At 38.6% G+C, this 26,794-nt stretch overlaps 4 protein-coding genes and 1 pseudogene across 4 annotated transcripts; all 5 read left to right on the plus strand.

Moving 5' to 3' along the window:
• The first annotated feature begins 3,051 nt into the window (after positions 1 to 3,051).
• Positions 3,052 to 4,124, plus strand: LOC108087095 (rRNA 2'-O-methyltransferase fibrillarin). The gene is made up of 2 exons (XM_043209248.1): positions 3,052 to 3,120; positions 3,179 to 4,124. Exons 1-2 carry the CDS (start codon positions 3,052 to 3,054, stop codon positions 4,058 to 4,060), a joined length of 951 nt encoding a protein of 316 aa, XP_043065183.1. The 3' UTR covers positions 4,061 to 4,124.
• Positions 4,125 to 9,515: 5,391 nt separating this feature from the next.
• On the plus strand, positions 9,516 to 19,817 carry LOC108087064. The gene is made up of 5 exons (XM_043209249.1): positions 9,516 to 9,587; positions 9,843 to 10,001; positions 19,231 to 19,386; positions 19,442 to 19,609; positions 19,662 to 19,817. The coding sequence occupies exons 1-5, from the start codon at positions 9,516 to 9,518 to the stop codon at positions 19,815 to 19,817; spliced, it is 711 nt and encodes a 236-aa protein (XP_043065184.1).
• A 389-nt stretch (positions 19,818 to 20,206) lies between these two features.
• On the plus strand, positions 20,207 to 20,769 carry LOC108087063. The gene is made up of 3 exons (XM_017184238.2): positions 20,207 to 20,344; positions 20,396 to 20,563; positions 20,614 to 20,769. The coding sequence occupies exons 1-3, from the start codon at positions 20,207 to 20,209 to the stop codon at positions 20,767 to 20,769; spliced, it is 462 nt and encodes a 153-aa protein (XP_017039727.2).
• Positions 20,770 to 21,253: 484 nt separating this feature from the next.
• On the plus strand, positions 21,254 to 23,753 carry LOC108087062 (annotated as a pseudogene).
• A 496-nt stretch (positions 23,754 to 24,249) lies between these two features.
• Positions 24,250 to 25,110, plus strand: LOC108087061. Its single transcript, XM_017184237.1, has 4 exons — positions 24,250 to 24,273; positions 24,525 to 24,680; positions 24,737 to 24,904; positions 24,955 to 25,110. Exons 1-4 carry the CDS (start codon positions 24,250 to 24,252, stop codon positions 25,108 to 25,110), a joined length of 504 nt encoding a protein of 167 aa, XP_017039726.1.
• The last annotated feature ends 1,684 nt before the right edge of the window (positions 25,111 to 26,794 follow it).

A 26,794-nucleotide genomic window follows, 5' to 3' on the forward strand; every position in this document is an offset into this window, starting at 1 on the left:
TTTTAACACATGTATATTATTTGGCCCTGGAATGTATATTATTTAACCCATGAATGTTGCGCACTTAAAGGCCTGAAAAATTGATTAAAGTTTGGACCGAAAACTATGCCGATGCAATGGCAAATGTATAACCACAGCGATTTCCCCCCGGTCAAAGGCCATTCTCGAATTTTGCCGCTTTTGTTCGCCGGCGACGCTCTTGCGGTAAAGTTTTTATTTTGTCTCGTTTGTTGTTTTTTTTTTGTTTTTTTGCTGGCAATAGCTGCATATCCGTAGATGGCACGTGAGTTTTTCGTACCGAGCGCATGACCAAGGGACTAATGGCACTCTCACACACTCGCACACTTGTCACGTGTTTAGACTACAACAAATATGCTAAAAATGTTATGCCAAAAGCCATGCAGGCGATGGAAAAAGGGAGCAGGGCATTTGGATTTTGCATTTTACAGCTCCCGAAGGCAGCGCAGCTGCTAAACTTGGCGCCGTTTGTTGCCATTTGCGAAAATGCGCGCGAGTATTTTAAAAATGCATTCTCCCACCTTGCGGCAACCGAATAGAACCCATTCCACCCCTTCCTGTACCAAACCACACCACTCCATTCCACCCATCACGTTCTGGCCAAGTTAACCGAGCTAAAGCAGGAGCCACTATGGTGAAGCTTATGGCCATATGATACTGAGCGGAATTTAACTTGAGAATTTTAAACAGATATCCAATATGCGCATAATTTAAATTTGTACTTTTTTACAACATGAATAAAATACTTAAAAATTTCTTTGCTTAAAAACATAGATGTTTGGTTTTGAATTTAATATTATTTTTATGATTGTGTGATATTGTGAACCGCATAATAAATATGAAGGACATTTGAATGGGGCATTTTAAATATGGTGTATGTATTAAAACTTGGTTTATATGATTTCCAAGTTCGTTACATTTATTTCCCACCAATTTATTTTGCACTTGTCGAATACCGTGTCATCGTGCCATAAGGTTTAGCTAAAGGTCTGCCATATTGGTATGTGGTGTCATCTCGGTTCCCGGCGGGTTAATAGCGTTGCAGCAGACGTGTCGTGTAGGTGGTCCCAACATGGCCAAGAACTGCCCACTTCCACCGCGCTGGATAAACTTCAAACATGATCGGGCAAAATTTACATTGAGCCAAAGTTTTTGGCGGATCTGCGGTGCGGGTTGGCTAAAAGTTCTTGGCTCTTGATTTTTCATGAACTGCCATCGTCTGGCGCTCGGCGGCTCATTATACAGATGAGGGTTCTTCGAGGGGTGAGAGGAAAAAGAGGAATGGGAGTGGTAGTGGCTGTTGGGCACTTGGCAAGACGCTCGCCACATTCCTAGGCAAATACTCGTAAATAAGCAGCCGCTGTGGCAACAATAATGCTACTGTTGTCGCTGCGCCCAGAAGTATGCAGCGAAATGCGAAATGCGAGAAAAGCGAAGGAGCAAAGGAGCCGCGGCAAGTTTATTAAAAATCTGAGTTTTACCCGCCCTTCACCCACGGCCTCTGGTGTATTATTATTGTTTTCCTTTTTGGCCTTCTTGCGCCTGTTTTATTTCATTGTTGTTGGTTTTTTTAGTTTTTTTTTGAGGTTTTTCGACGTTGGTTTGTTTTAATACTCTGATTTACACAGAATGGTGTATTACAACGTTAAATATTTCTGTAAAGATTGGTAAATACTGCTTTTCATTGAATTGATTCCCTTAAACTAAGCTGTGAGATATAAGTGCATATACAATAAATCATACTGAATGAATATTTCTCTTATATTATATTTTGAATGTTGCGTACCATTAATTAAGTGCTTGGAAACAACTCAGTTTACATTTTTCTTATGAAGAAAAAAAACGAGCAAGTAGTTGTTACATAACAATATTAGAAATATTTAAATTTCTTCAAATTTTAAAAACTTCAAAAATTGAAAAAGCCATTGAAATTGATTCTTGATAAAGGGTATTTTAGAATTCGGCTGCGAAGCCTAAAGTTGTTGTTTATTTTTTTTTTAGCGTACCACTTGGCCGGGCTAGCGCTACATGCACTTGAGTTTCATTTGCTTGTTCTCCAGAATGGCCCCCTTTGGCGCCCTCCTTTTGTCCTTCGCGCCCCCTCGCAATGTCAGAGAGTGCATTAAAAATTGTAGTGGCCCGAAAAGTTTTATGTACATTGCCAGAAAAAGAGGGACTGAGGGAGCCAGCGAGCGCCAAAAGAAAACCACAACAAAATGAAGTCGAAATGTTTCTGCCTGCTGTTGTTTCGCCAGTTGTTTTTGCTTTTTCGTTGTTCTGGGCCATTATTATTGCCCCTGATGACGTTGTTTTTGTTGTTGTTGTTGTTGTTACTGCCGCTGCTGCGGTGCAGTTCACTTTGTTAAATTATGTGCAGCATTTGTGGGTACACTTTCTAGACGCGGCGAATCGACTGACCTTTGTTGCCCCTCTTCAGCATCCAAACAAAAACCCCACATCTCCCCCTTTTTTTCACGGTGCATTTCTCCTGGGACTCGCGGGTGGCGAATAAAATTAATTATTATTCGCAGAAAAAACCGGGCCTCAAGGGTGAGTTATGAATACAATTTATAGTGATTACCATTTATGCATATTCAGTAATGGGAAATACTTATAGCACCGTTTACATGTTCAATGTTTGGTAGTTTAATGTCTTTAAGTTATTTTCAATGTTAAATGCTTTAAAGTTTTGAATTAAAAAATGATATAAGTATAATTACATCCTCAATTTTTAAGGAATACTTATCTTACTGGAAGATATAGCCAGGAGTAATACGTAATTAATTTGCTTGAACTACGAACATGTAAAATATTCTTCTTTTTTTTACATTTTCCTGTATTTACATTTTAATCTCGTTACACTGAAACTCAGTAACTTAAAACTCTAATATCTTCTCAACCTGGGGATCCACTTCAAAGTTTCATCACAACACAACCGATGTGGTGAGCATTTCCGTTTCAACTAGCATCTGGAAAGAAATAATCTATTGAGAACGGAAATGAATCCCAGGCGGCGTCACCGAGCTAAGAAAAATGGTGGTGGAGGCGCTCCTGGGAAGTGCTCTCATCCAGAACCGCCGAAGAATGCTACCAAGACCTCGAGTAAAACCCCGAACAAAACATCCTTCAAGACACCGAACCAAAATTCTGCTAAAACATCCGAAAAGACTCAGCCAAGATCTCAAGCAAGAATACCACAGAATCAGAAGAAGTTATTCCACCGCAGACTCAAGCCGAAGAAAAGGATCAAAGTCCAAGTCAAAGTCAGGGCAAAGGTCAAGTGCAGGAGGTGAAAAACGAGACCGATATTCTTATTGAAAACCCCAATCGCATCGAGCCACATCGTCATCACGGAGTATTTCTATCACGTAGTCGTTTCGATGCGATTCAATTGCTCACCCGGAATACGAGTTCGAGTACAGATGATTACGGCGAACAAAGAATCGTCTCGGAATTCCGGGGAAAACGCTGTGAATTTCGAGCATGGTCGCCCTTTCAATCCAAGCTTGCAGCTGGAATTATGGGAGGTGCTATCGATTTGCACCTGAAGAGTGGCTCAAAAGTTCTCTATTTGGGAGCGGGATTCGGACGGTCGGTGTCCCACATCTCGGATATTGTGGGTGAGTCTGGAATGGTTTACGCAGTTGAGCAGGGTCCTTGGGCGGGTCGTCAACTCACTGCGCTTTCCAGTCACCGTCCGAATATCGTACCCGTAATCGAGGATGCCACAATGCCGTACAAATACCGCTTGGAAGTTCCCGCCTGCATTGACATTATCTTTTCCGATTTACCGCAGGCCGATCAGGCTCGATCTCTAATGCTAAATGCTAGACATTTCCTAGTTCCAGGCGGTTATTTTGTGGTCTATTTGCACGTTGCCAACGGAAATGGCGTGATTACCAGTAAAGAGGCGTTCGATCCTGCGAAGGAGCTTTTGAGGGAGCACCAGTTGGAACCCATCGAACAGGTTTTGTTGGAACCCTATAAGCCAGGTTACGCCCTCGTAGTGGGCGTGTCCACACGTAAGGAGGTTACCTCTTAGATTGCCTTAGGTTTATGTTTGCGTTGTTATCTTAAAATAATTCTTAGTTCAATAAATTGCAAAAATAAAATCAAATTTAGAGTCAGTGGATGTGAACAAAACCCTATAACAAGTATAAATTAACATTACTCTCACTTTAACCTTTTTACACAAGCTATTTAACCCATTTACAAAATTATGTACTTAATACCTTGGGAACATATGTTAATGGGAATAAGCAATCCCCAAAACTTATCGAATATTTCCCCAATGATTAATGGATGAACCAAGCCAAGATTAAGCCCCGATAATAATCTTATTCAATATTCATCATGTATTGCGCATTCAGCCCGCACTTAATTAGAGGGAACAGTTTTAATTTAATTAGGGATTACAACTAATAAAACTTTTTCATTTCGCTGACTCGGCTGGATTCGAGCACAAACACCATTTGTTCAAACAAATGCATGGCAAAATCTTAATTAACCTCAGGGTGCAGAGCATAAACCGGCGTACTCACTCCTATCCCAAATATATATACATATATATGTATATACGTATATATCTTTAGGATGTCTATTACGCGAGGGTTTCGAATGAAAGAAGGCAAGCTGAGCAAATAAAACTATGCGAGTATGTGTGTGCGCACATATTCATTTTGTATGTTGCGCACTTTATTCCATCTATCCCAAAGACAAAACCAGTCAGTTAACCAGAACACCCAGACACCCCAGTCTATATCCGTATATATATATATCCCCCAGATCCCCAGCTCCTCGACCGCCATGCGAAGCGAAAATTTCGCTGCTCGGGAATTACATTAAGCGTTGGGCATAATAAATTATTCCGTATGATATGATTCTGGTACATGATAAGCGTTTGTAATTTTAACTGTCAGTTAAATGAGTAAATGGCACAGAGTGCGCCAAGTGGGGATTTTCGGGGGAGGCGATGAGGGGATATAGTATGGGAATCTGGGGATATTCGGGGGGAGTACGAGCTCCGCATGGCAACGATTTAGAATACTTCATATTTATCTTTTGTTGGAAACTTGAACATTTGTGTGCGTAAATAAAAGTTAAGCGTCAATATTTGCCAACCTACACACACACACACATTCGCATGGATACTCTACTAACACATGCACACATGTGTAATTACAACTCAGCGGTGGGCGGTGGGCGGGGTGACAAGTACGTGACTATAATCATCGCGATTTTGCCACTGCCACCGCCTCATAATCTGCACAAGCGCCACGCCCCCTCCGCCACCGCCCCCTTACGCTGACCCAAAACTCCCGCCCGCTCCGCCTTTTTTCCCTACTCAAAAAATCCCCTCCGCTATTTGCTTTGAAATTAAAAAAGTTTCGCACTGAGCTCTGTTAGATTTTTCGCTTCTGCCTCTGCCTTGATTTACATGTTAAATAATTTCGTGCTGCTCTGGCTGCTCACCACTCTCCACTCGCTTTTAGTACACTGACCAAAAAGATTTAAAAACAAGCTTTAGATTTAGTATTTAAGAAATGTGTGTGTAAAAATATTTATATGTATGTGTTAGGACAATATCTGACAAATCTGCAAATTCGCCATTCATTCAGTTAACTATTTTTCCTGCGGCAATCTGAAATCTTTTATGTCAATTCCCATTTATTTAAATTCTTTTTTCCAATATGCCCCACTTTCAATGATGCATTTAACATGGTAAGTATTATAAATGTCTCTTTATATTGGCTTTTTTTTGCTATCTGCATTCACTCTGCCACCCTGTCACATCGAAAAACTGTTTGAAACGCATAGCACAAAAGTCAAATATGAGCGGGACGGCAGACAGATGGGGGAAAAAAGAAAGTTGGGGAGGGAAGTTAGTCAATATGTGCGTTGCCATCCCGGATCGCGCATTTGCCAAATCAACAGTTCATTAAATCACGTAGCTTATAAAGGGAAAGCAGCCGGACAGCCACGAAAACTCCAAGAATCCAAACTTTAAGAATTGAGATCCAAATCTATCAGAAAATTGTTTTTAAATGGGTAAATTTGTTAACCATTTATTTTATTAGCTAGAAAAACGCTTATGAACTTATAGATGATTTTAATAATTCAAATTTATGAATTTAAGTTTTAAATAAATTTTCTGTACAATTTAAGATAACAATGGAAACAAACACTGTATAAATGATAACATATTTTGCTCATTAAAAGCATCACCGTGCAATTTATTGTTTGTCGCTGTTCGCTAATTGAGTGGAAATTATGGTGAACTATTTATATTTAAATTATAACTGATGCTGAAAGGATTGAAGTTGATATCCTGTGCCCTTGAGACGCCCACGTCTGTTAGTTTAATTTCGTATTGAAATCAATTAAGCCCCAATACATGATTTTGCAATTAGACTCGCAGTTCTTGTTTTCGCAAAATACGACTATGAGCTAATTAATTAAATCCATATTGGTTGCAAACTTCAACCGGGAATCTGCCACATGCAACCTGCCACAGAATCCAAGCTCTCCCCCCCCCGCATTTGATCTGGGCCATAAAAAATAAAAATATGGCTCAAACTGCAAAATAGAACAATGGCAAGTGGAAATGCGAATCGAGCGTGAAAATATTATGCCCCAAAGTCACCGAAATGCAATGCACAAAGCGCTGTCGAGGATTTCTGCCGCTGAAAGCAAATCGCTGAAATCGCTTGGCGTTTTGGGGGCGTGGCAATGCAAAACAACTTAAAATGTCATATGAAATTTGTAGCGTTGCTGATTGCGCGTGTTAAACAGTCAAAGCGGGGAATTGGGAATGAATGTGCCAGCCACGGGAAAAAGGACTCTTTTTCTCTCCACGACGAACGTACCGCGTAAATCCAGTCACGCCCCAAACACACACACCCACACACCCTCACACTAACACACACACACACAATAACACCCACATCCAAAAAAAAGGGGGCGTAACTAAAAACAAAAGAAAAATCCAGCCGCAAGCGAAACGTGCAAAAATAAAAAGCGAATGCGAGAAATCACAAATTCCAGCGAAATCTTTAAATCCCACGGATTTATGCATTTTTACGTTGCATTTTCTTTACCACGGCCATTGCATGTGGGCTGTCTCTGATCTCCTAGGTGGAAAATCCAGGGAACGGGGGTTTTCCACACTTATGCTGTGTTTTTCCGATTGTGCGGATGCGGGCTAGGTCCTGGACCAATCCGGGTACCAGGATGCAAGGGACAGGATCCAAAAGACGGGAGCGGGAGGCGTGGCGTTTATGTGATTTCTATAGTTTGCCAACAGCGCCTCAAGGTGTCACTGCACTGCGCTGCACTCGAATCTCCATCTGTCCCAGGCCCCAAATGCGATGATTTGCTTTAGAGTGGGCAACATTGCAGCAGATCATAAATGGAACAGTTCTTAAAGTATTATAAGTAATGAATGGTTTATTATTAAACCGCTGCCAAAAACTAAATTAAAATAAACGTAAAATATATGCTTTTCCCAAATATGTAGTCAAAAATAACCATAGATTTTTGCAACTATTTACTTGAATACTTTTTGTTCTAATTTTGAAATGATGGTTAACCTATTAAGATTTTTGAAATAGAAATGTTTTAAAATCGATATATAATTTTTGTTTTATGTTTCAGTATATTTTTTTTTAATGTTCTACATTGTAAGCCATTTAAAAATACTATCGAGTTTTAAGGACCAGCCTAATGTACTTTCGCCAACAAACAGGACAGCCATCGATGACGCTACTGCGTTTCGTCCTTTTTCCCCGCGGCTCTCCGAAATTGCTGGTGCAGTCTGTCTGTGCCCGCTATCAGGACGACGACAGCAGCACCAGTAGCAGTAGCAGGAGCAGCAGCAGGAGCAGCAGAAGCAGGGGGAGCAGAAGCAGCATTGCCCCCTGCACTTTCCACGCTTTCCCTCGCTTTTCCCGAGAGCCAACACTTAGCGCCACGGAAAAAATGCACACAATCGATTGGCGCTGACTCCAATGGCGCCCACAATCACCGGCAGCAGCAAATGCAGGAGCCGACGCAGAATCGGAATCGGAATCAGAACCAGAATCAGAAGCTATATATACGTATATATATATATGTAGAGGGAAGCTATGGCATTGAGGCATTCGGTGCAAACTATCTGGCGCTTTTGTTTTACGATTCCTTTTTGCTTCTGATGATCGTCGTCCCTGTCTCCGCTTATGGCCATGGGCATAATCGTGTTACTGTTTGCTGCATTCGATGTTTGTTTGTCTTCGGTGCTTTCTATACCCCTCCCCCTCCCACTTTCCCATTCCCCTGGCAGCACGGTGTCCTTTGACCTCCCACCACCCACTTTTGCAATGGCACTGCTGCTGCAATCTCTGTGTAATATTTTATTTTCAATTCGCATTTAGTGCAGCCGTGGCAGCATCTAGGGGAGCGGGAATAAATTGTATCTGACAATTGGCAATTGGCCTATCCGACCATTTGATAGTGTCCCAGACTGAGCTCACATCCCTTTCGCTATCCCCATCGCAATCCTTTTGCCAAACACACCTAGAAAAACAGGGTAAAATCAGTTGTTTGCAGTTGGTTGCTACTTGCAACTTTATTTAGAGCTTTTCGCTTCGTTTTTTATGAAATCATTCGTTTTAAATTAATCTTAATCTGAATTAATGCCTGCTAGTTTAAGTTGAATATGTAACACCTATGAATAAAAACATTAACCACTGTGTACAATATTCTATATACCATAATTTATCAAAATCAAATTATCATAATATATTGCTAAAAAAAATGTGCATTGAGTATGCAGTGCTTTTTATGATCAATTTTTTTCGCAGTGCCTGTGCAACTTTTAGGGCTCGTCGATAAATCCATTGGGGGCGTAGTGGGCGTGCCAACCGGCAGTTTATGCTGAATCACGAATTACATTAGACAAGGCCGGGCTTTGCCACAGTGGCACACACCCGCAATCGGAATCGCAATCGCACGGCCACTGCCACAGTGCCTGCCAATTGGATTATCACATTGGACATTGGCGCGGGGTCGGTGACTCCAATTCCATTTGAGGGGGATTCCCACACGCGAACAGTGTCGCATCCGCTGACAGTTTTCATTAAAATTTCGCACTGCCGCCAAAGTGCGTTTGGCATGCTTCAAAGGACTCCATCAATGCCAAATCCCTCTCCTGGCGGCCAGCGGAAAATCGAAAGTCGCCAGTGCAGTGATAAATGTCAAATCAGCTCTGCCGAGTGTCCTGTTCTCCTTCTCGTTTTCAGCGTTCTCATCGTTCACATCGTCCTCGTCTTTATCCACCAAGCCCATCCTCAAACTCGTTGGACGGCGTGAAATGCTTTTTAAGCACTCACATGGCTGTGAATGGATCAGGAAAACTTAGAGATACTCCTACTACATATTTGTGGGGGACCAGATGTCCGGGCCATGTTGGGGGCACATTACGAGCAAACAAAAATTTGCGCTGTCAACTAAATGTCAGAAAAATGGTTCAGCAACGAGCTCCGACTTGGAGCATCCCGCTGCATCCTTACACTGAGGAAAATATGTTTTATGAAGTTGGTAAAATAATTAATATATTATATATTTAATTTTTTTTGAAAAGGTAAAAAAGATAAAACATTAGATGAAAATATTTTGATTTATAAATACTTACCTTCAATTATAGAAGTAAAAGCTGCCAGAAAATGTGTTTTTAATGATCTACCTATGCCATATTTTACGATTTAATAGTCAAATTGGGAATCAGTTAATAGCAGTCGCATTTAATTAGCGAACAATTATTATTTAATATAAAACCTTTTTGTTTTCAGTGCGTCCAGCTTGACACTGTCCCTGGCACGCACGCACTTGATCAATCATGCGACGCCATCGATGTTTCCAAGCTGGCGGACGAGGATGTGGATTTTGCGGAGAATGCGGTTGAGGATGTGGATGTCGATGTAGATGTGGATGTGAATGTGGCTGTGGATGTGAGTGTAGGTGGTGCTGACAAGTGCGCTGCGTGGTATTTGCATTGATGACAACTACACGTCCGCAAACGATTATGGAGCACCTTTCCCAATCCCCTGCTTAGGTTTGAAATGTGGGCAACACTTCGTTTCCATCGCTAGACAATCTGGGCCATCGGGAATCCCTTCACCTTGCGGTCTAAGCGTATTAATAAACCGCTCCGCCAGACATCGATAATAAATCGTTGGCCATTCATCTTGGCTGGGAAATCGGGGGACATTAACCACCAGTCGAGTGGCGGTGCCCAAATTAATAGCTAAAAATTATGTGTATAAAGCAAATATTGGAAAGCGACAACCAAATCCAAACAAATGTTAGAGCTTTTAACTGGGATTATCGGCGCGTTATTTATGCATCATCATTTGTCTTTCGCTGAATCCGCGGCTTGGAAAATGTCTGACCGCGGCATCTGTTTCTCTGTTTTTCTTGCAACCCCGAGAAATGGTTAATTCAAACAAAATTTCTTGGCTGCCTTAAGCCCTGCTATCTAAATTGAGTTCGTTCTTGGTTTTTAAAAGGAGCTAAATTACACAAAAGCAGATAAATAGCATCGTTTAATAATGGACAAAATCTATAGGTTTTCACTTACTTAAAGCTTACCTCAGAAATGTTTAACTGTGAATCAAGTTTCTTAAAAGAAAAGTTTTAACAAAATGTAAAGGATAACTTTTAACTTAAATGCAGCAAACAAGCAATTATTTTGTACTATTTATTTAATTATTTGTGCACCACGAAATAAAGTTAGTAATTCTGAAGCATAACCCATTAGTGAATTTCAAGGTGAGTGCCACTTGAAAATTCAAATAATTTCAACGGTCCGAGTTCTTTTAGTTGTGTTAGCTCCATTTGCACTTAATTGAAAGTGGATTAGCGGAGTTTTATGCTCGGGCACGTTGCCTCATTTGCCAGACTGTTTGGCTGGTTTTGGGTTCCGGTTTTTTTTTCTGGCCAAGGAGGGTGTAATCCTAACCGCAAATACATTGAAAATTAATTAAGCCACACGATGAAACCATGTTAACAAGATGCTTAAAGTAAAAAGCTCTTCTTGGAAAAACAAATGCCGAGCGCCGCCCACTTTTTTTTGTTCCCCGTTACCTAAGATTACGCATACGCAGTGTGGCGCGTGTGAAAAATACTTTGCGAGAAAGTTTTATCAGCCTGCCAGGAAGAAAAAAAAAGAATTTGCTAAGCCGTGTCCCTTCCCCACTTTTTCCTATTCCTTTAATGGGTTCACAAAAGCCCTTTTTGCCATTAAGGTGAATGCCGGCTAAGATCTCTGGAGGCTTTAAGGGCCAACACTCGGGCTTTCTTTCTGGCGCAACTTTATCAGACACCCAATTAAAAGGGCTTTATAACAATTAGAGCTAATAACACGCTTCAATTGTGCCAGCCAGGCCAGAGGGCACAAACACCCAACGTTCACACCCCGAAAATCCCCGATTGCCTCGCCCTTTTTTGCTGGCTTTGGATTTTTATTGGAATTTTTTTTTTCGGGGAGCGGAATTTTTATTTTTAGCGGAATTGCGGTGGCAATTAAAAGGCAAGACCACAGCAATTAGCAAATTGACAACCGGATTTGTTTATGCATTTAGCAGGCTTAGGTCTGCTGTTGCTGCTGCTGCTGTCACTTAAATAATTGAAATTATTATGGCCATTGTTTCGGCCTCTGTAATCTGTAAGCCAAGCGGAGAAAAAGAGTGTGGGCGGTCCAACAACTCAAACAGAGAGCACGAACGAATCTCTGAAATTTGATAAATTAGTTGTGGAACTAAAAAAGTTTTTCCCTATTTTCGTTGAGCGTTGAGCATTGCATTGGCTTGCATTTCTGTGAGCGGCTTATCCCAGTCTGCTGATGGGCGGAAACTTTTTCCTCGGCATCGGGCTAAATGCAAAATCCAATTTTTCGAATGAAAAGTCAAACAGGAATTTAACTTTTGATCCGTTTTTGGCAGGAGTCGGCAATCAGCGTAGAAAACTCGACGCAACGCAAAGCAAAGCAGCGCAGCGCAGCGCTTTTCCATTTTCCGGTTAACAGCTAATAAATTTTCGACACTCGGAATCAATATGTACGCGCCGACCTAAAAACCCATCAAAGAATCGATAGCAATTTCAATTTGACGCCCATTCTCGGCAACTAATTTGCAATCATGAGAGTTTTTGTTAATTTTAATTTGATTATACCATATTACGCATCCGCCACCTTGGCCCGCCGCCATTTTCATTCCCATTGCCGCAGCGATTTCGAATTTTGGCCCGTATTCTGTGGACTGTGGGCTGTCAATTTTGATGGCTCGGCGAAATCATTATCATTGGAAGCACATAAAAATAATATTTGCCGATTTGTGTTTGCATTTTATGCAAGCGCACTGTCGTCGCACGGCCATTGTTTTTCCATTTTATTTGCTTTGGCCTGGCAAAATATTCCAAATACAAATCTAATTAACATTTCGCGCAAAAATGTTTATAACGGCAAAAGACGGACGTGGCGGGGTTTTGGTGATTTGAATTTTAATGAGCTGCGATTGGCATTAATTGTCGCCGGCCTAATGACAGAAGGACGCGAAATATTTACACAGCGGGTAATTTAATAAAAACCATCGGAATCATTTAGAATCCCACCAAATCTATGTAATTTCTGTGCGGATTTCGTGCGTGGGCTCGATTTAAATCGAGTTTGATTATTGACAAAGCCGCTGTAGATCCGTATCGCTTTCAGGCCATAAGTGACAATGCAACAAGCGGAGCAGCAAGAGCGCAACAATGCCTCCTCCCTTACACAATATATCACGCATACGCACCGATGCCATCACTCCCACACACCCGCACACACACACACACTCGCAGGGAGATACAGATGGAAACTTAGGAGCATATGGATGTGCCGTTGCAAACACATGCTCAATTGAATTGAAATTGAATTTGCAATTCTATGCGCTGCAGCTAACGCCATTTTCTTTGCTATACGGGAAGCCCCATCACGTTTGCCGTCTCACTCGCTCTCCCCCATCGCACTCACACGCTCTTTCTTTCTATAGTGTTTTTATTTTATTTTTGCCCTGGGGACGAAAGTCGCCCGACATGGTTATGAACTTGGTCGGCACAAAGTTCTGCTTTCTTGTTGCAGTGTCAAATAGAGAATAGTATTCCTATCAAATGTACTTTCTAAGGTTTAGTTTTTTTTTAATCGGCTTTAAAAAAATTATTACATAAGTCAAGATTTATTTAATTAAATGACAAATTTATATATTTGTGGTTACGTATCATATGAAAAACTAAAATGTGCTATAAATCATTTCTAGAATTATAAAAAATCGTTTTTTTTTTTAAACCAATGCCAGTAAAGCACATGTTTTTGCTACTTTAGATGTAATAATATCAAATGAACCAAACGGAAAACAATTTATAATATGTTCACTATTTTAAATGCTTTATATTTCCTCGAAAAAAAATTAATTTAAAATCAGTTTTGATATCATATCAGAGCTATCATGTTTCTTTTGTTTAAGCTTTTGTCCAGTAAATAATAGTAATTGAATATACATTTGGCATCAAATACTAAATGATTGATGACTTATGGTTCTACTATTTCAACCTAGGTTAGGGCATCTGTATATTCCGGGCTCATCGCCGCAATTTGTAGCCCGGCTTTTTTCTGCAGAATTCTTTGCTGGGCACTTGGCAGCTTTCCGTTTGCCTCCGTGCCATTCGATTTGCTTTGGTCCTGCCGTCCTGCCACTTTTCCACTCCTCGGTTTTTCCTGTCGCTCCTTCTCATGCGTATTTGTGTGTTTGCTTTCGCTTTTTGCCGTATTTGCATTTCGTTATTGAGACTGAGACAAAGCGTCGCAAAAACCTGCCGAGGATTCTGCTCCTGGTTCTGCTTCTCGTTCTGCTCCTGATGCATTCAATCATCAATGAGATTTTGCATTTTACACTTTTCACTCTGGTAACGCTTTTGCTTTTGCTGCTTCTGCCGATTCTCTTTGCCATTGGGCGCAGTCCTTTGTTTGGTTTTGCCAGCTGGAGCTCCTGCTCCTTTGAATACTTCAGCCGGGCTGAGTGCTCCTTGAGCCACTCTCCGTCGTTCCGCATAATTGTTGCCCACACTTAGGATTCCGGGATCCCTCCTCCTCGCTCGATTTTGATTGATAAGACCCCGGCAAGTGTCTCTGATTTATTGATTAGTTGTCAAAGCGATTGCCAAGCGTTGGCAACCTTTGCCGCTGGTCAAAGTAATTAAAATGTAAATGTGACAAACAAATTGTCGATATGTGGGAATAAGAGCAAGGTTTTTTCTTGGCACACATAGGTTTTTCACTGAAGCTAACTATACTTTTAACAAAAGAACAAAAATCGAAATAAAGTCAAGTAAGTTAAGCCACCTTAAGTTTTTTGCATTTTACGTTACTTTTGTTAGACTCTAGATAAAATAAAATTTAGGATAAATATAAAATACTTTACTGTACAATATAGAAAGTTTGATAAAATATTTTTGAAAGAGTTCATGGTTGGTTGTCTAAAATATTGAGAAGTTCTTTTTCCGCTAAATAGAGCGAAACCAAAACTCGAACCTTTAGCTCTTAATAGTTTGCTCACGATTTCATGGACTTACAGGCGACTTTTTTACAGTGCTCTATTCCAGTTGCATTATGGCTCCCCACTCGACATTCGGCACTCGGCAAAATGATTTGTATGTCAGCCGGAGAAGCGAATGGGGGGCACATGTTCGGCATGCCAAACGCCACAAAGTACGCCGCACTTTCGCCTCGCTTTGTTTTGTTTGACTATTGAGGTAAGTGTGTTGCTTTCTTCTCGCCGTTATGGCTGTGCTTTTGGCAAATGCAAATGGCATTTTGCAAGGACAAGTAGACCGGTAGAAACATCACAGAGAGAACCGAGTACCAAGAACAGAAAACAGGGAACAAGAGCAAATTGCATGTAGCGAAACTTTTCCTCATTACGCAGGCGAAAGAAAAACAACGTGCCCGGGTGCTCTTATTTTCCCTTCGGGCAAGTGCTGTATTAAAAATTTAAAATGCCACTGGAGTTTTTTTTTGGGGGGAAAGCGGAATGAGTACGTGGAGCAGTGCCGGGAGATATTACTACCCATTTCCCGGACAGGTGGTGTCGCCTATAGATTCCCAAAGATCGTGGAAAGCCATCAAAGAGCACACAGCCCTTTCCGTATGCAAATTATCTAGCTGAGTGGCGTCAAGTTTGCGGACCAAGGCCGAATGAAAGGCAACCGCTCGGGCTTTCCCCAGATTTTCCATTTCCACTTCTTTTTTTTTTATACCCTACTACAATTTTTCCGCAAATTCGCAAAGGCTTCTGTGCGAAGTTTTTTACGTGCGCCGTCATAGTTTGTCAGCTACTTTCGTTGGCGGTTTATGCAGCTGCATAAATGTTACTTCTACTTACGTAAATTACAAAATAAAGTTATTACGAAAAGTAATTTAAGTTAAAAATTTTCGTGTGCCATCGCAAATGTGCAGCCAACTGGCAACTGGTAACTGGTAACGGGTAACTGGAAAGTGGAAGCTGGAACAGCCAAAGGTGGGCGGTAAAATCAGTTAACAAGTTGCGCGCTTCTCCCTGCGGGCTTAATTGTAACTTAAAGCCGTAAGCAAATTCGCTTAAGCAAAAGTTGGCATTGCTGCAAAAAAGGCAAAAAACAGAAGCGGGTAAATCAATTTGCATTAAACATTCAAAGGCAGCGCAGAAGATGGAAAAAAATGCGAAGCGTGCAACAAAAAGCGGGGGCAGAAACACTCATAAAGAATGCAAACTGAGGTTAAAACCGGAGCGCAAACTTTTAGTTTGCTTTGATTGAGTGAACGTGGCCAAAAGAGCGGGCGGCAAATCCGACCCAGCTGGCCACGCTTAATCAATGGCCCGATGGACAAATGGCCACAAAAACAGGAACAACACGATCGCCTACCTGCAATCGCAATCATGGACACATTCAGTTGCTCGACAACTGGACAACAGGACGAGGGGATTGCAGGACTACAGGAATACGGGAGTGCAGGACAACAAAACCGTAAGCAATTGCCAGTCGCATAATGTCCTGGTCGTCGGAAAATCAAGTTGAAAGTTCCTGGCAACTTGAGGTGCAAGTGTCGTGTTTTTGTCAACGGGCCAACAGCAGCAATTTCCGTTTCCTGTTCGCCGCTGATGGAAAAACGAGGCAACGAGTCAACGAGTATAAAAGTTTAGATTACAAATTCACATACGTAACTGCAGCCCTACACTGGTCAGCAGTTGATTTACCGCTCTCTCACTGTTGTTGTCCTACACTGAGAACAAAAGGAGAAGAACTTAATAATGTAAATAAAGTAATTAAAATAAAATTATGAATGCACAAACAGGTTTATTAAATTAATTTCTTGTATATTTTTCTAGAACAAATAAATAAGTTATGATCCGTTTATAAAGAAATCCCTCTATTTCTTTTTGCCTCTTATATTATAAATTTTTTAAATTTATGTTTCCATTTATTGTTTAATTTATTTTTATTTATTCAAACTTGATATTTTTAATTTCAAGGATTCAAAATCCATTAACCTTCATAAACCTTGTTAGAATCATTAAATCCCAGCTATCCTGTTAACAGTTTTTTAGTCTAATAGATTTTCGGTGTAGTTTGCCTTTAGTCTTGTTTCGTTTGGCGTGTTTTTCTTTTTGGCCCGGCTTGTGTGTTGGCTTGGCTTGGCTTGGTTTTCGTAGCCGGGCGCATGTTTTGTGGTCAAGTCGGGGCAATGGCAATGCAATTGGGGCTGCCGGGGCTCCAGATGCTCCTCCTGCTGTACTTTTTGCCATTGCCACTCATGCGTGCCACGTGCTATGCTTTGATGTGGTGTTCCATGCCTCCGCCGCCGCCTTCGGAATCCGGCTCCTAAATAAACTTGGAATAATAAGAGGCAAAAAAGAGAACGAATTGCCACACAAGCTCGCCTCAAATGTTACTTCTGCATTTGGGCAAATTGGACTCGGCGAAAGCCACACGGACGGAGACACGAAACTTTGTAAATATTTTATGCATAAACACATACCACCTGGAAATGGCTTTCGACACAGCATCAAATAATATTTACTTGGCCAACACACACACAAACACACACACATACTAGTAGTCAGCGGGCTGTTTGGTTCATTAGGCCAGGCCCAAAGAGCCAGTTGGGCCACAAAAACCTGCAGATCAAGTCCGGATTGCGGCAGCTCAATGAATTCACCAACGATTGGCCATCCCACAGATGCGAATTTGAGTTTTCCGGGGCTTCGAGTTGAGAAAGGATGTGGATCAGCTGTCGCAGCGGAAAGCGGTCCATAAATAAGGCAGCCTAATCAACACAGCCATTGGCAGCATTATTGTCACGTATTATTTTACATTTGTCTACGTTTGGCTTCTTTCCTTCCTTATTTTTGTTCTATTTTTGTTTTATTTTTGCTCCTTTTTTTAGTTTTTTTCCCATCTCTCTGGCATTGTCCTTTCCTGGCAAGAGCATCCATAAATTGTGAGCTCTGTACGGGCATCCTTTTTATTTATTTACTCCGTGTAAGTGGAGTTCACTTTGCAATGCAATGCGCTGAGTGCAAGCATCTCGCCGTCTCTTTCTCTTTGTACTACCCGTCTCTTTCTCGGTCTGGAATGTTTCTTGGCACCATCATCTCCATCATGACTATATTCCCCGGCTTTATTTTCCACGGATCGATATGTTCATGCACCTGACTGTCGCGAGTTTTCGATTCAATTTGGCGCTACGGATTAGATGTTCATGGGTTTTCCATAAGTTCAAAACGCCGCGCTGCACTGAACTGGAATACAAATGTAATGAATAATATATTTTATTAAAAACTGTTAAAGTTTATATTAAATCTTATGTATAAGAAAGAGATAACATAAATCTTAAAATAAAATAAGCAATCAAAAATTTGTCCCTTAGACAAAATTAAATGTTGTACATGAGGCGCTGTTCTTAAAAATGATTATAGAAGAATTCACCAATGTATACATTTTGAAGGAGTATGGAAGACGGCCTGTTTCCTAATTCACAATCCTTGGCTTTTGTTGCTGCCTTATGCTAATTTTGGCGTCACTCGCATTCTCTCTGGCAACTTAATCATGCATGTTTACACGCAAGTTCGAGTGGCAAACTCAAACACCCAGGGTTAACAACAGTAAAGTAAATGAATCGCAGGGGGGGTAAGGTAGCCCCCGCCCCCATTGTTATTTGCATAAGGATGCCGGGGGCGTGGCAGGGCATTCGGCACCCGTTCCAGTCCGTTAATCAACGAGCGCCTGCCTAAAGTCAAACATTAAACTAAGTTAAGTTTGTTTGGCAAGAATTTTTGCATAAATAATTACAAATCCGAGTGGCTTTGACGGCAGTGATCATGAACTGGCTAAAGTCAAAGTTATACAATTTAATGTAAAGAGTTGAAATTTTTCGAAATTATGGAATAATGGCTTATTTTTATTCTCATTGAACTCTGGACATAAATCAAAATACTGTTTTATTTTTTAGCTGTCAGCAAGAGTACCAAAAACTCCTTTTGTTAGCATGTTCAGACTCCAGGTATTTGTTTTCTTCATTGTTCAAAGCTTTACTGGCTTGTTACTTCTTCTAAAATTCTTGCTTATCTTAATATAAATAAATAAATAACCTTACCATCAAAATCTCTTTTCAGTTCTCTTAATTAATCTTAAAGCTAACGATATCCTTCTCTACATTTCTTTGCGTTTCCATGGCACATATGGAAAAATACGATTGCGTAATGGAAGATCAAAGCTTTAAATGGTTTTTAAATCGGTAACAACATTTTTCGATGGTTTAAAATAATGTTCCGGTATAGTGAATTCAATTTTTTAAAATGATCAGTATTGATAAAAATATGAAAAAAACAATTTGCGCTGTTTTTGGTTAATTAATCATAACAATTATAATAATATTCCACTTTTAAGGTGTAATTTCCATGTTGTACATAATGCGTTTAAAATGTGGAAAACAGGCAAAAAATTTACATGACCTTTTACTTAAAATTCAATCATTATTTTCCAGCACACGAAATGGGACTGGAACGGTTGGTGCGCTTTATTTTATTGGTTCTGTTTTTAATAATTCATGAAGTACGTATTTACTAGTGCTATTTTAACAATTATGGCCTTTCCAAATATTTTCTTTCGAAGGTCAGACCTTTATTTGAGCTGACAAATGTTAAATGCACTTCCGTGAATGAATCTTTTGCTAGTTTTGGCTACTGCTACCTGAAGTCCGTAAATAGAACATACAAGTATGGGTCCTTAAAAGTAAAATTACACCAGGTGCCCATTTACAAAATTAAAGTAAGCTATTTGCATTTCTTAAATATTATCTCATTACACCGCATATTTATTTTAGGTGAATTTTGCGATTTATCAACGATTAAACGGATACAAACCATTTCTCTATAATGTCACTGTTGATGGGTGCAAGTTTATCAAAAATCAGAAGTCTTCTCCAGTATTTTCATTTATTTTTAACATGTTTGCTACCTACTCCAATATGAATCACACTTGCCCTTACGATGTAAGTGATTTTGGTAAATTTATTAAATCTATTCATTAGATATATGTTTCAGCATGACATCATTCTGGAAAAAGTCCCGTATTCCTTTATAGAAAATCATTTGACGAATACCTTGCCGTTTCCCAAAGGAGCTTATGGATTCTTTAGTCATTGGTATGGTGAAGGGAAAAAACGAGCATCAGTTAATGTATATGGTACACTGACCTAAATTAAAATTATTAAATCAGCATATATGCACAATTAAAATATCCTAAAGCTAGAAGCTAAAGCTAAATATTGCTCTATTTCTTGTTCCTTTGATTTTGCGTTGTTTTAAACCACTTACACAATTCACATTAATAAATCTTAATAACTACCATTATGTACCATTCAAAAACTAATTTTTATAATTCGTTTTTGGTGAAATTTACACATAAATGTTTGTATAGTTCTAAATACGTTCAGTTGTGTTTCAGTCGCCATGCTATTAAAATATTCTTTGCTGATTTCACTTTTTGTACTGCTTTTAAATATTCATGATGTCGGTATTTATAACTGAAAACCAATCAACGCAACCTTTTTAAATAGGTTTGTTCTTAGGCAAACTCTACTTTTGAGATGACAAATATTAACTGCACCTCATATGATGAAACTTATACTTCGTTTGAGTACTGCTTTTTGAAGTCTGTGAATAGAACATACAAGTATGCATCCTTACGAGCAAAACTGTACAGTGTGCCTGTTTACAAATTTAAAGTACGTAATTTTCATTTAAAAATAATTTTGTCATTAAACAATCCATTGCAGTTGAATTTCGCGATTTATCAACGGCTCAACGGATATAAACCATTTCTCTATAATGTTACTGTTGATGGATGCAAGTTTTTAAAAAACCAAAAGTCGTCTCCAATAGCTTCATTTATTTACAACCTTTTTGCTTCCTACTCTAATTTGAATCACACTTGCCCCTATGATGTAAGTGCTTTTTGTAGAATTAGTAATTCATTTTAAGAGATATATTTCAGCATGACATCATGGTGGAAAAAGTGCCGTACTCTTTCGTGGAACAACAATTGACGCATAATTTACCATTTCCCAAAGGAGCCTATGGATTCTATAGTGATTGGTATAATGAAAAAATAAAACGAGCATCCGTAAATGTGCATTGTACACTAACCTAAATAAAAATTAGTAAAGCAACATACATTTAAAATAACTGAATTATATACATATATTTTGCCAAATAAAAAAATATCTGTCTGATTTTAATTGTTTTTTTTTTGTAATACAACTGATTTTGTGATTTTCGAAACCAGCAACACAATTTAGGTTTATTATTTTTAATAATTGCCATAACATCCCATTAAAACAGTAATTTTTATTTAGTTTTTAATGATTGCTTCATAAAGAGCGAACATACATATGTATAAAAGCCAAAGCTCTAAATTCATCCAGTTGTATTTTAACAGTCGCAATGGGATTGAAATATTCTTTTTTAATTTCACTACTCGTCCTGTTTTTAAATTTTCATAAGGTGGGTATTAAAAAGTAAAATACAAACCATTTCTCTATAATGTCACTGTTGATGGATGCAAGTTTTTAAAAAACCAGAAGTCTAATCCAGTATTTGCATTTATTTTTAATCTCTTTGCTGCCTACTCCAATATGAATCACACTTGCCCCTTCGATGTAAGTGATTTTGGTACAATTAGTAAGCCATTTTCAGAGAGATATTTCAGCATGACATTATCTTGGAGAGACTGCCGTATTCTCATGTGGAACGACATTTGACGGTTACCCTACCATTTCCGAAAGGAGCCTATGGATTCTTTAGTCATTGGTATGCTGAAGGGATAAAACGAGCATTCGTTAATGTTTATCTTGCAATTACCTAGATCAATATAAGTAAAACCAATTTAGCCTGGCCAGTGTTATTTAACTCAATAAAAACATTGTTCCCCATTTTTTAAAACTTATATTTTTTTAGTCGACACTTTTATTTTCAAAGCGTAAAACTAAACTCTATACAAGTCCATAGGGTTTGATCATCAAATTTAATGTCATTATTTTTTTAAAACAGAAAGCTTAAGTGCTTCCAAATTAAGCTGCATTAGTTTTAAAATCATGAATAAACCCTTTTTAACATATATCGTTATTGTTTTTTTGTACCGTTTATTGGTTCATTACTCCACATATCGATTTTAGCTAAATGTTGCGATTTATCAACGGTTGAATGGATACAAGTTCGTATTGAATAGAAAATCCTCTCCAGTAAAAAGCTTTGATTTCAACCTCATGTTCTTTTTGTTTAATACAACTGATTTTGTGATTTTTGAAACCAGCAACACAATTTAGGTTGATTAATCTTAAAATTTCGACAATATCCCATTAAAACAGTAATTTATATTTAGCTTATAATGATTAATTCATGAACAACGTTTAAAAGTTAAAGCTCTAAATTCATTCAGTTGCTTCTTAACAGTCGCAATGGTACTGGAATATTCTTTGCTAATTTCACTACTCGTGCTGTTTTTGAATATTCATGATGTGTGTATTAAAAAGTGAAAACTAATCAACGCTGTTATTAAAATAAGTTTATTTCAAGGCACACTTTTCTGTTGAGGTGACAAATATTAACTGCACATCCCTCGATGAATCTTTTTCTTCGTTTGAGTACTGCTTCCTAAAGTCTGTGAATAGAACATACAAGTACGGGTCCGTAAAAGTAAAACTAGGGGAGGGTGGTCCCATACCGACCCCCTAAAAGGCAAAAGCGATAAAGGTGAGAAAAATCAATTTTTCAGTTCAGTTCAAAAATTTACTATGTAGAGGGATCAGTTTACTATACATCTAAATGATTAGTAAGTGAGTAGGTGCTTTGAAGCGTTAGATATTCAGGCAAATATAAAACTCTACTTTTTGGTCGTACTCAAAAGTAGTGGTCCGAAACCGACCCCCTATTTCTTAACAGAAAAATTTAATAACATAAAATAGACTTTAATGATTTTGACGTTTATTAAGAAATATATTGAAGGTTCTTTCCAGAAAATAAAAATTAATGTATGAAATAAAGGGCACTGTAGTCAATTGATGAAGTCTGAGTTGTCCTCTTTCTCATACTAAGTTTTCGCGTTGTTTTCGCGTTGTTTTTCGAAAGCCGCTCGTTGATGACTGTCTCTTCGCTTTCTTCTGATGTGTTTTGATGTTTCTGTTACTTTTCTTTACTGAATCTTGTTTACTTTTTCATATTTTCCCTCAAAAATACGCTATGACATATTAAGCTGCCAATAAATGGGGGTCGGTTTCGGACCATCACCTAGCGGTCGGTTTCGGACCACCACGACCTTTTCTGATTAACTGCTCGGCATTAACTAAAGACGCAAAGAGCGATGTAATTCTAATTATGTGAGTGAAAGCTAGGACTATCAACGATCAGAAAAATGTACTCTCCGATTTTTATGCGGAGAAAAAAAAATTTAAGCTCAAGTTCAGTAACGCTCAAAAATAAATGTCACAGGCGTTGAAACAAAACAAACGGAAAAATTGCAGTGAAACAAAATAAGTCAAAGTGGCTATCTATCTCCAAAATGTCTGTGTTATAACAGCTTTTCACTGAAGTTACCGACAATTCGGCTAGCATCGCCATCTCTGAGAAACATGGGGGGTCGGTATGGTACGACCGGTCGGTATGGGACCACCCTCCCCTACACAAGGTGCCTGTTTACAAATTTAAAGTATGCTATTTTAGTTTGTAAAATATTCTCCCATTACACCGCAGATTTATTTCAGGTGAATATTGCTATTTATCAACGGCTAAACGGATATAAGCCATTTCTCTATAATGTCACTGTTGATGGATGCAAGTTTTTAAAAAACCAGAAGTCTAATCCCGTGTTTGCATTTATTTTTAATATCTTTGCTGCCTACTCCAATATGAATCACACTTGCCCCTACAATGTAAGTGTTGTTGCTAAAATTAGTAAGCCATTTTGAGATAAATATTTTTTAGCATGACATCATCGTGGAGAAACTGCCGTATTCTTACGCTGCACAACATTTGACAACTACTTTACCATTTCCGAAAGGAGCCTATGCATTCTATAGTGATTGGTACGGTGAAGGGAAAAAACGAGCATTCGTAAATGTTTATCTTACTCTTACCTAGATTAATATGACTCAAACAAGATAAATTAATAACAAAAAAAGTACAATGACTTCCTTTTCTAAATTCCATTTGGGTTTAGCCAGGCCAGTGTTAGTTTTGCCGATAGAAATATTATTCCTTTTCACTTCTTTTAGTCGATACATTTTTTAACCAAAACTACGCACTATGCAAATTATTGCCACGGCAAGTGGAGCATAAAATTTAATGTCATTATTTTTTAAAATAGAAAGCTTGAATGCTTTTTAATTTAGATCCATTAGATTTAAAAACATGTATAAACCACTATTAACAGATATGGTTCTTGTTTTTTTTGCACCGATTATTGGTTCATTACACCACATATTGATTTTAGCTGAGTGTCGCGATTTATCACCGGTTGAGCGGATACAAACCATTTCTTTATAATGTCACTGTTACTGGGCGCAAGTTCATATTGAATAGAAAATCCTCTCCAGCAATGGTATTTGATTTAAACCTCTTTGCTTCCTATTCCTACATGAATAACTTGTGTTCCGTCAAGGTAAGGAAATTCAGATTAAAAAATCTAATTAACTACCATTATGTATCATTAAAAAGTAATTTCTATAAATAGTTTTTAGTGAAGAATGTAGACATAAATACATCTAAATTCGTTCAGTTGTTTTTCAGTCGTCATGCCATTAAAATATACTTTGTTTATTTCACTATTCGTGCTGCTTTTAAATATTCATGATGTGGGTATTAAAAAGTGAAAACTGATCAACGCTGTTATTAAAATAAGTTTATTTCAAGGCACACTTTTCTGTTGAGTTGACAAATATTAACTGCACTTCTCTGGATGAATCTTTTTCTTCGTTTGAGTACTGCTTTTTGAAGTCTGTGAATAGAACATACAAGTACGCGTCTTTAAAAGTAAAATTACACAAGGTGCCCATTCACAAAATCAAAGTGTGTTATTTTCATTCCTAAAATCATTTTTTCATTAAACCACATCTCGATTGCAGATGAATTTCGCAATTTATCAACGGCTAAATGGATACAAACCATTTCTCTATAATGTCACTGTTGATGGATGCAAGTTTTTAAAAAACAAGAAGTCTTCTCCAGCATTTGCATTTATTTTTAACCTCTTTTCTTCCTACTCCAATATGAATCATACTTGCCCCTACGATGTAAGTGATTTTGGTATAATTAGTTAACCATTTTAAGAAAGATATTTTAGCATGACGTCGTCGTGGAAAAAGTTCCGTATTCTTATTTAGAAAAACAATTGACGTATACCTTGCCGTTTCCCAAAGGAGCCTATGGATTCTATAGTGATTGGTATGCCTATGGGATAAGACGAGCATTCGTTAATGTTTATCTTAAACTTACTTAGATTAATTAACCGAATTTGGTCTGGCTTAATAAAAACATTGTTCCCCATTTTTGAAAACCTTTTTTTTATTTTGGTCCAATCTCTTTGTTTAAGAGCAAAACCAAAAACTATTAAAATTACCACCACGACCAGTGAAGCATAAAATAAAATGTCATTATTTTTTTTGAAATAGCAAACTTGAATGCTTCTTAATTAGATCCATTAGATTTAAATACATGAAAAAGCCCTAATTAACATTTATGTTTACTGTTGTTACACGAAAATTGATCAGTGATAAGCTTTTTGCGGCCTTAATTTACCTCTTCCGCCGAAACACTTGGGGAAGTAAATGGTGCGCCCAAACTGAAATCGCCTTAATTAGAGAAACCAGAAAGGGGAAGACTTCAAGGGCCTGCAGTGGCTCAATGGTCGGCGAATGCAGCTAGAAGGCTGAAATGGAGAATGTCCCGACAATGTAGAACACCATCCATCAAATGTCAATTGTATGCCAACTGCCAACAAATCAAGCTGTCATGAGGCAATGGCAAAAGGCAGTCGACGAGCCAGTGAAGCGTTCAACCAGAGCAAAGTATTTCTGGAGCTTCGGTCCATATTTAAAATTATGCCACTAAAGCAGCCAATGTACTCGAAAAAATATTGCAAACTTAATACAAAGGAGCAGTGTTTTCTTTATTAAACTTTAAATTCAACATGTATTCTCATATATGACTTTTAATCCGTAGATCATATTATACAAAAAAAGAAATTTACAAGCAACTCTTTTTAAATTCAAAAATTTCGATTAATATTTTGTAGTGTTCTGCACTATCCTTTCCTGTTAATAATAAAATTAAAATTTCTATTAATATAAAATCTTTTTTTCGTGTGTGACTGTGAGGCAGATGGTGTCCCCTGTATAGGTTCCAGGCTCCATCCATCCATTCATCTATCCATCGTCTCGTTGCAGCTGTCAGCGCTCTATTCTGCAGTTCATCATCATTGTCATTGACATTTTCGAGTGGCTACAATGGCTGAACAGAGGAAAACGCGGGGCGCACTGATTTGCATTGCTTTCGATTTATTTGTGCCTGAAAGATTTATGCGACAAGGGGGGTCCTGGCACACTGCCACATACCCAGCATCATGCCCATTTCGGGGATGTGAGAGTAGTTTTCCACCATATGAAGTAGGCCACCGCCAAAGGCGTCTTCTTCGAGGAGGAGTTGGCACCCAGGAACACAAGCAGACTTGGCTGTTGCAACACGATCGATCTCTGTTCCCCAAATGAGATAATGCCATTCTGAGCAATATATTTTTTGGGTATTAGACCATGTCGTTTTTGGGCAGAAGACTACGTATTTCCCGTGTTTAAAAGTGTGTTTATGTTGCTATTGAAATGGGTTTCTTTTGTTTTGGTGTATTTATCAATAATTGTGCAACTGTGGGACAGTAACTCTAAAAAAGAGATTCTTTAAATAACAATAATAAGAGCATTACACTAAGCGCTATTTAATAAAAACAAAATAAATAAAAAGAGACTCTTAAATTGATTTTATTTTCAGCTTAGTTCTTGTTACAAACAAATATCATAAATGGTTTCGTAGTATTTTGCATTGCTTTCGATTTTTTTCACAACTACCTTATCTTAATATTTGGGTCACACCTTTTGTTGGCCAATAAAATGCCAACCAGGTTCAAATCAAAC

Source organism: Drosophila ficusphila, unplaced genomic scaffold, assembly GCF_018152265.1.
Source record: "Drosophila ficusphila isolate 14025-0441.05 unplaced genomic scaffold, ASM1815226v1 contig_791, whole genome shotgun sequence".
Taxonomy (NCBI): Eukaryota; Metazoa; Arthropoda; class Insecta; order Diptera; family Drosophilidae; genus Drosophila; species Drosophila ficusphila.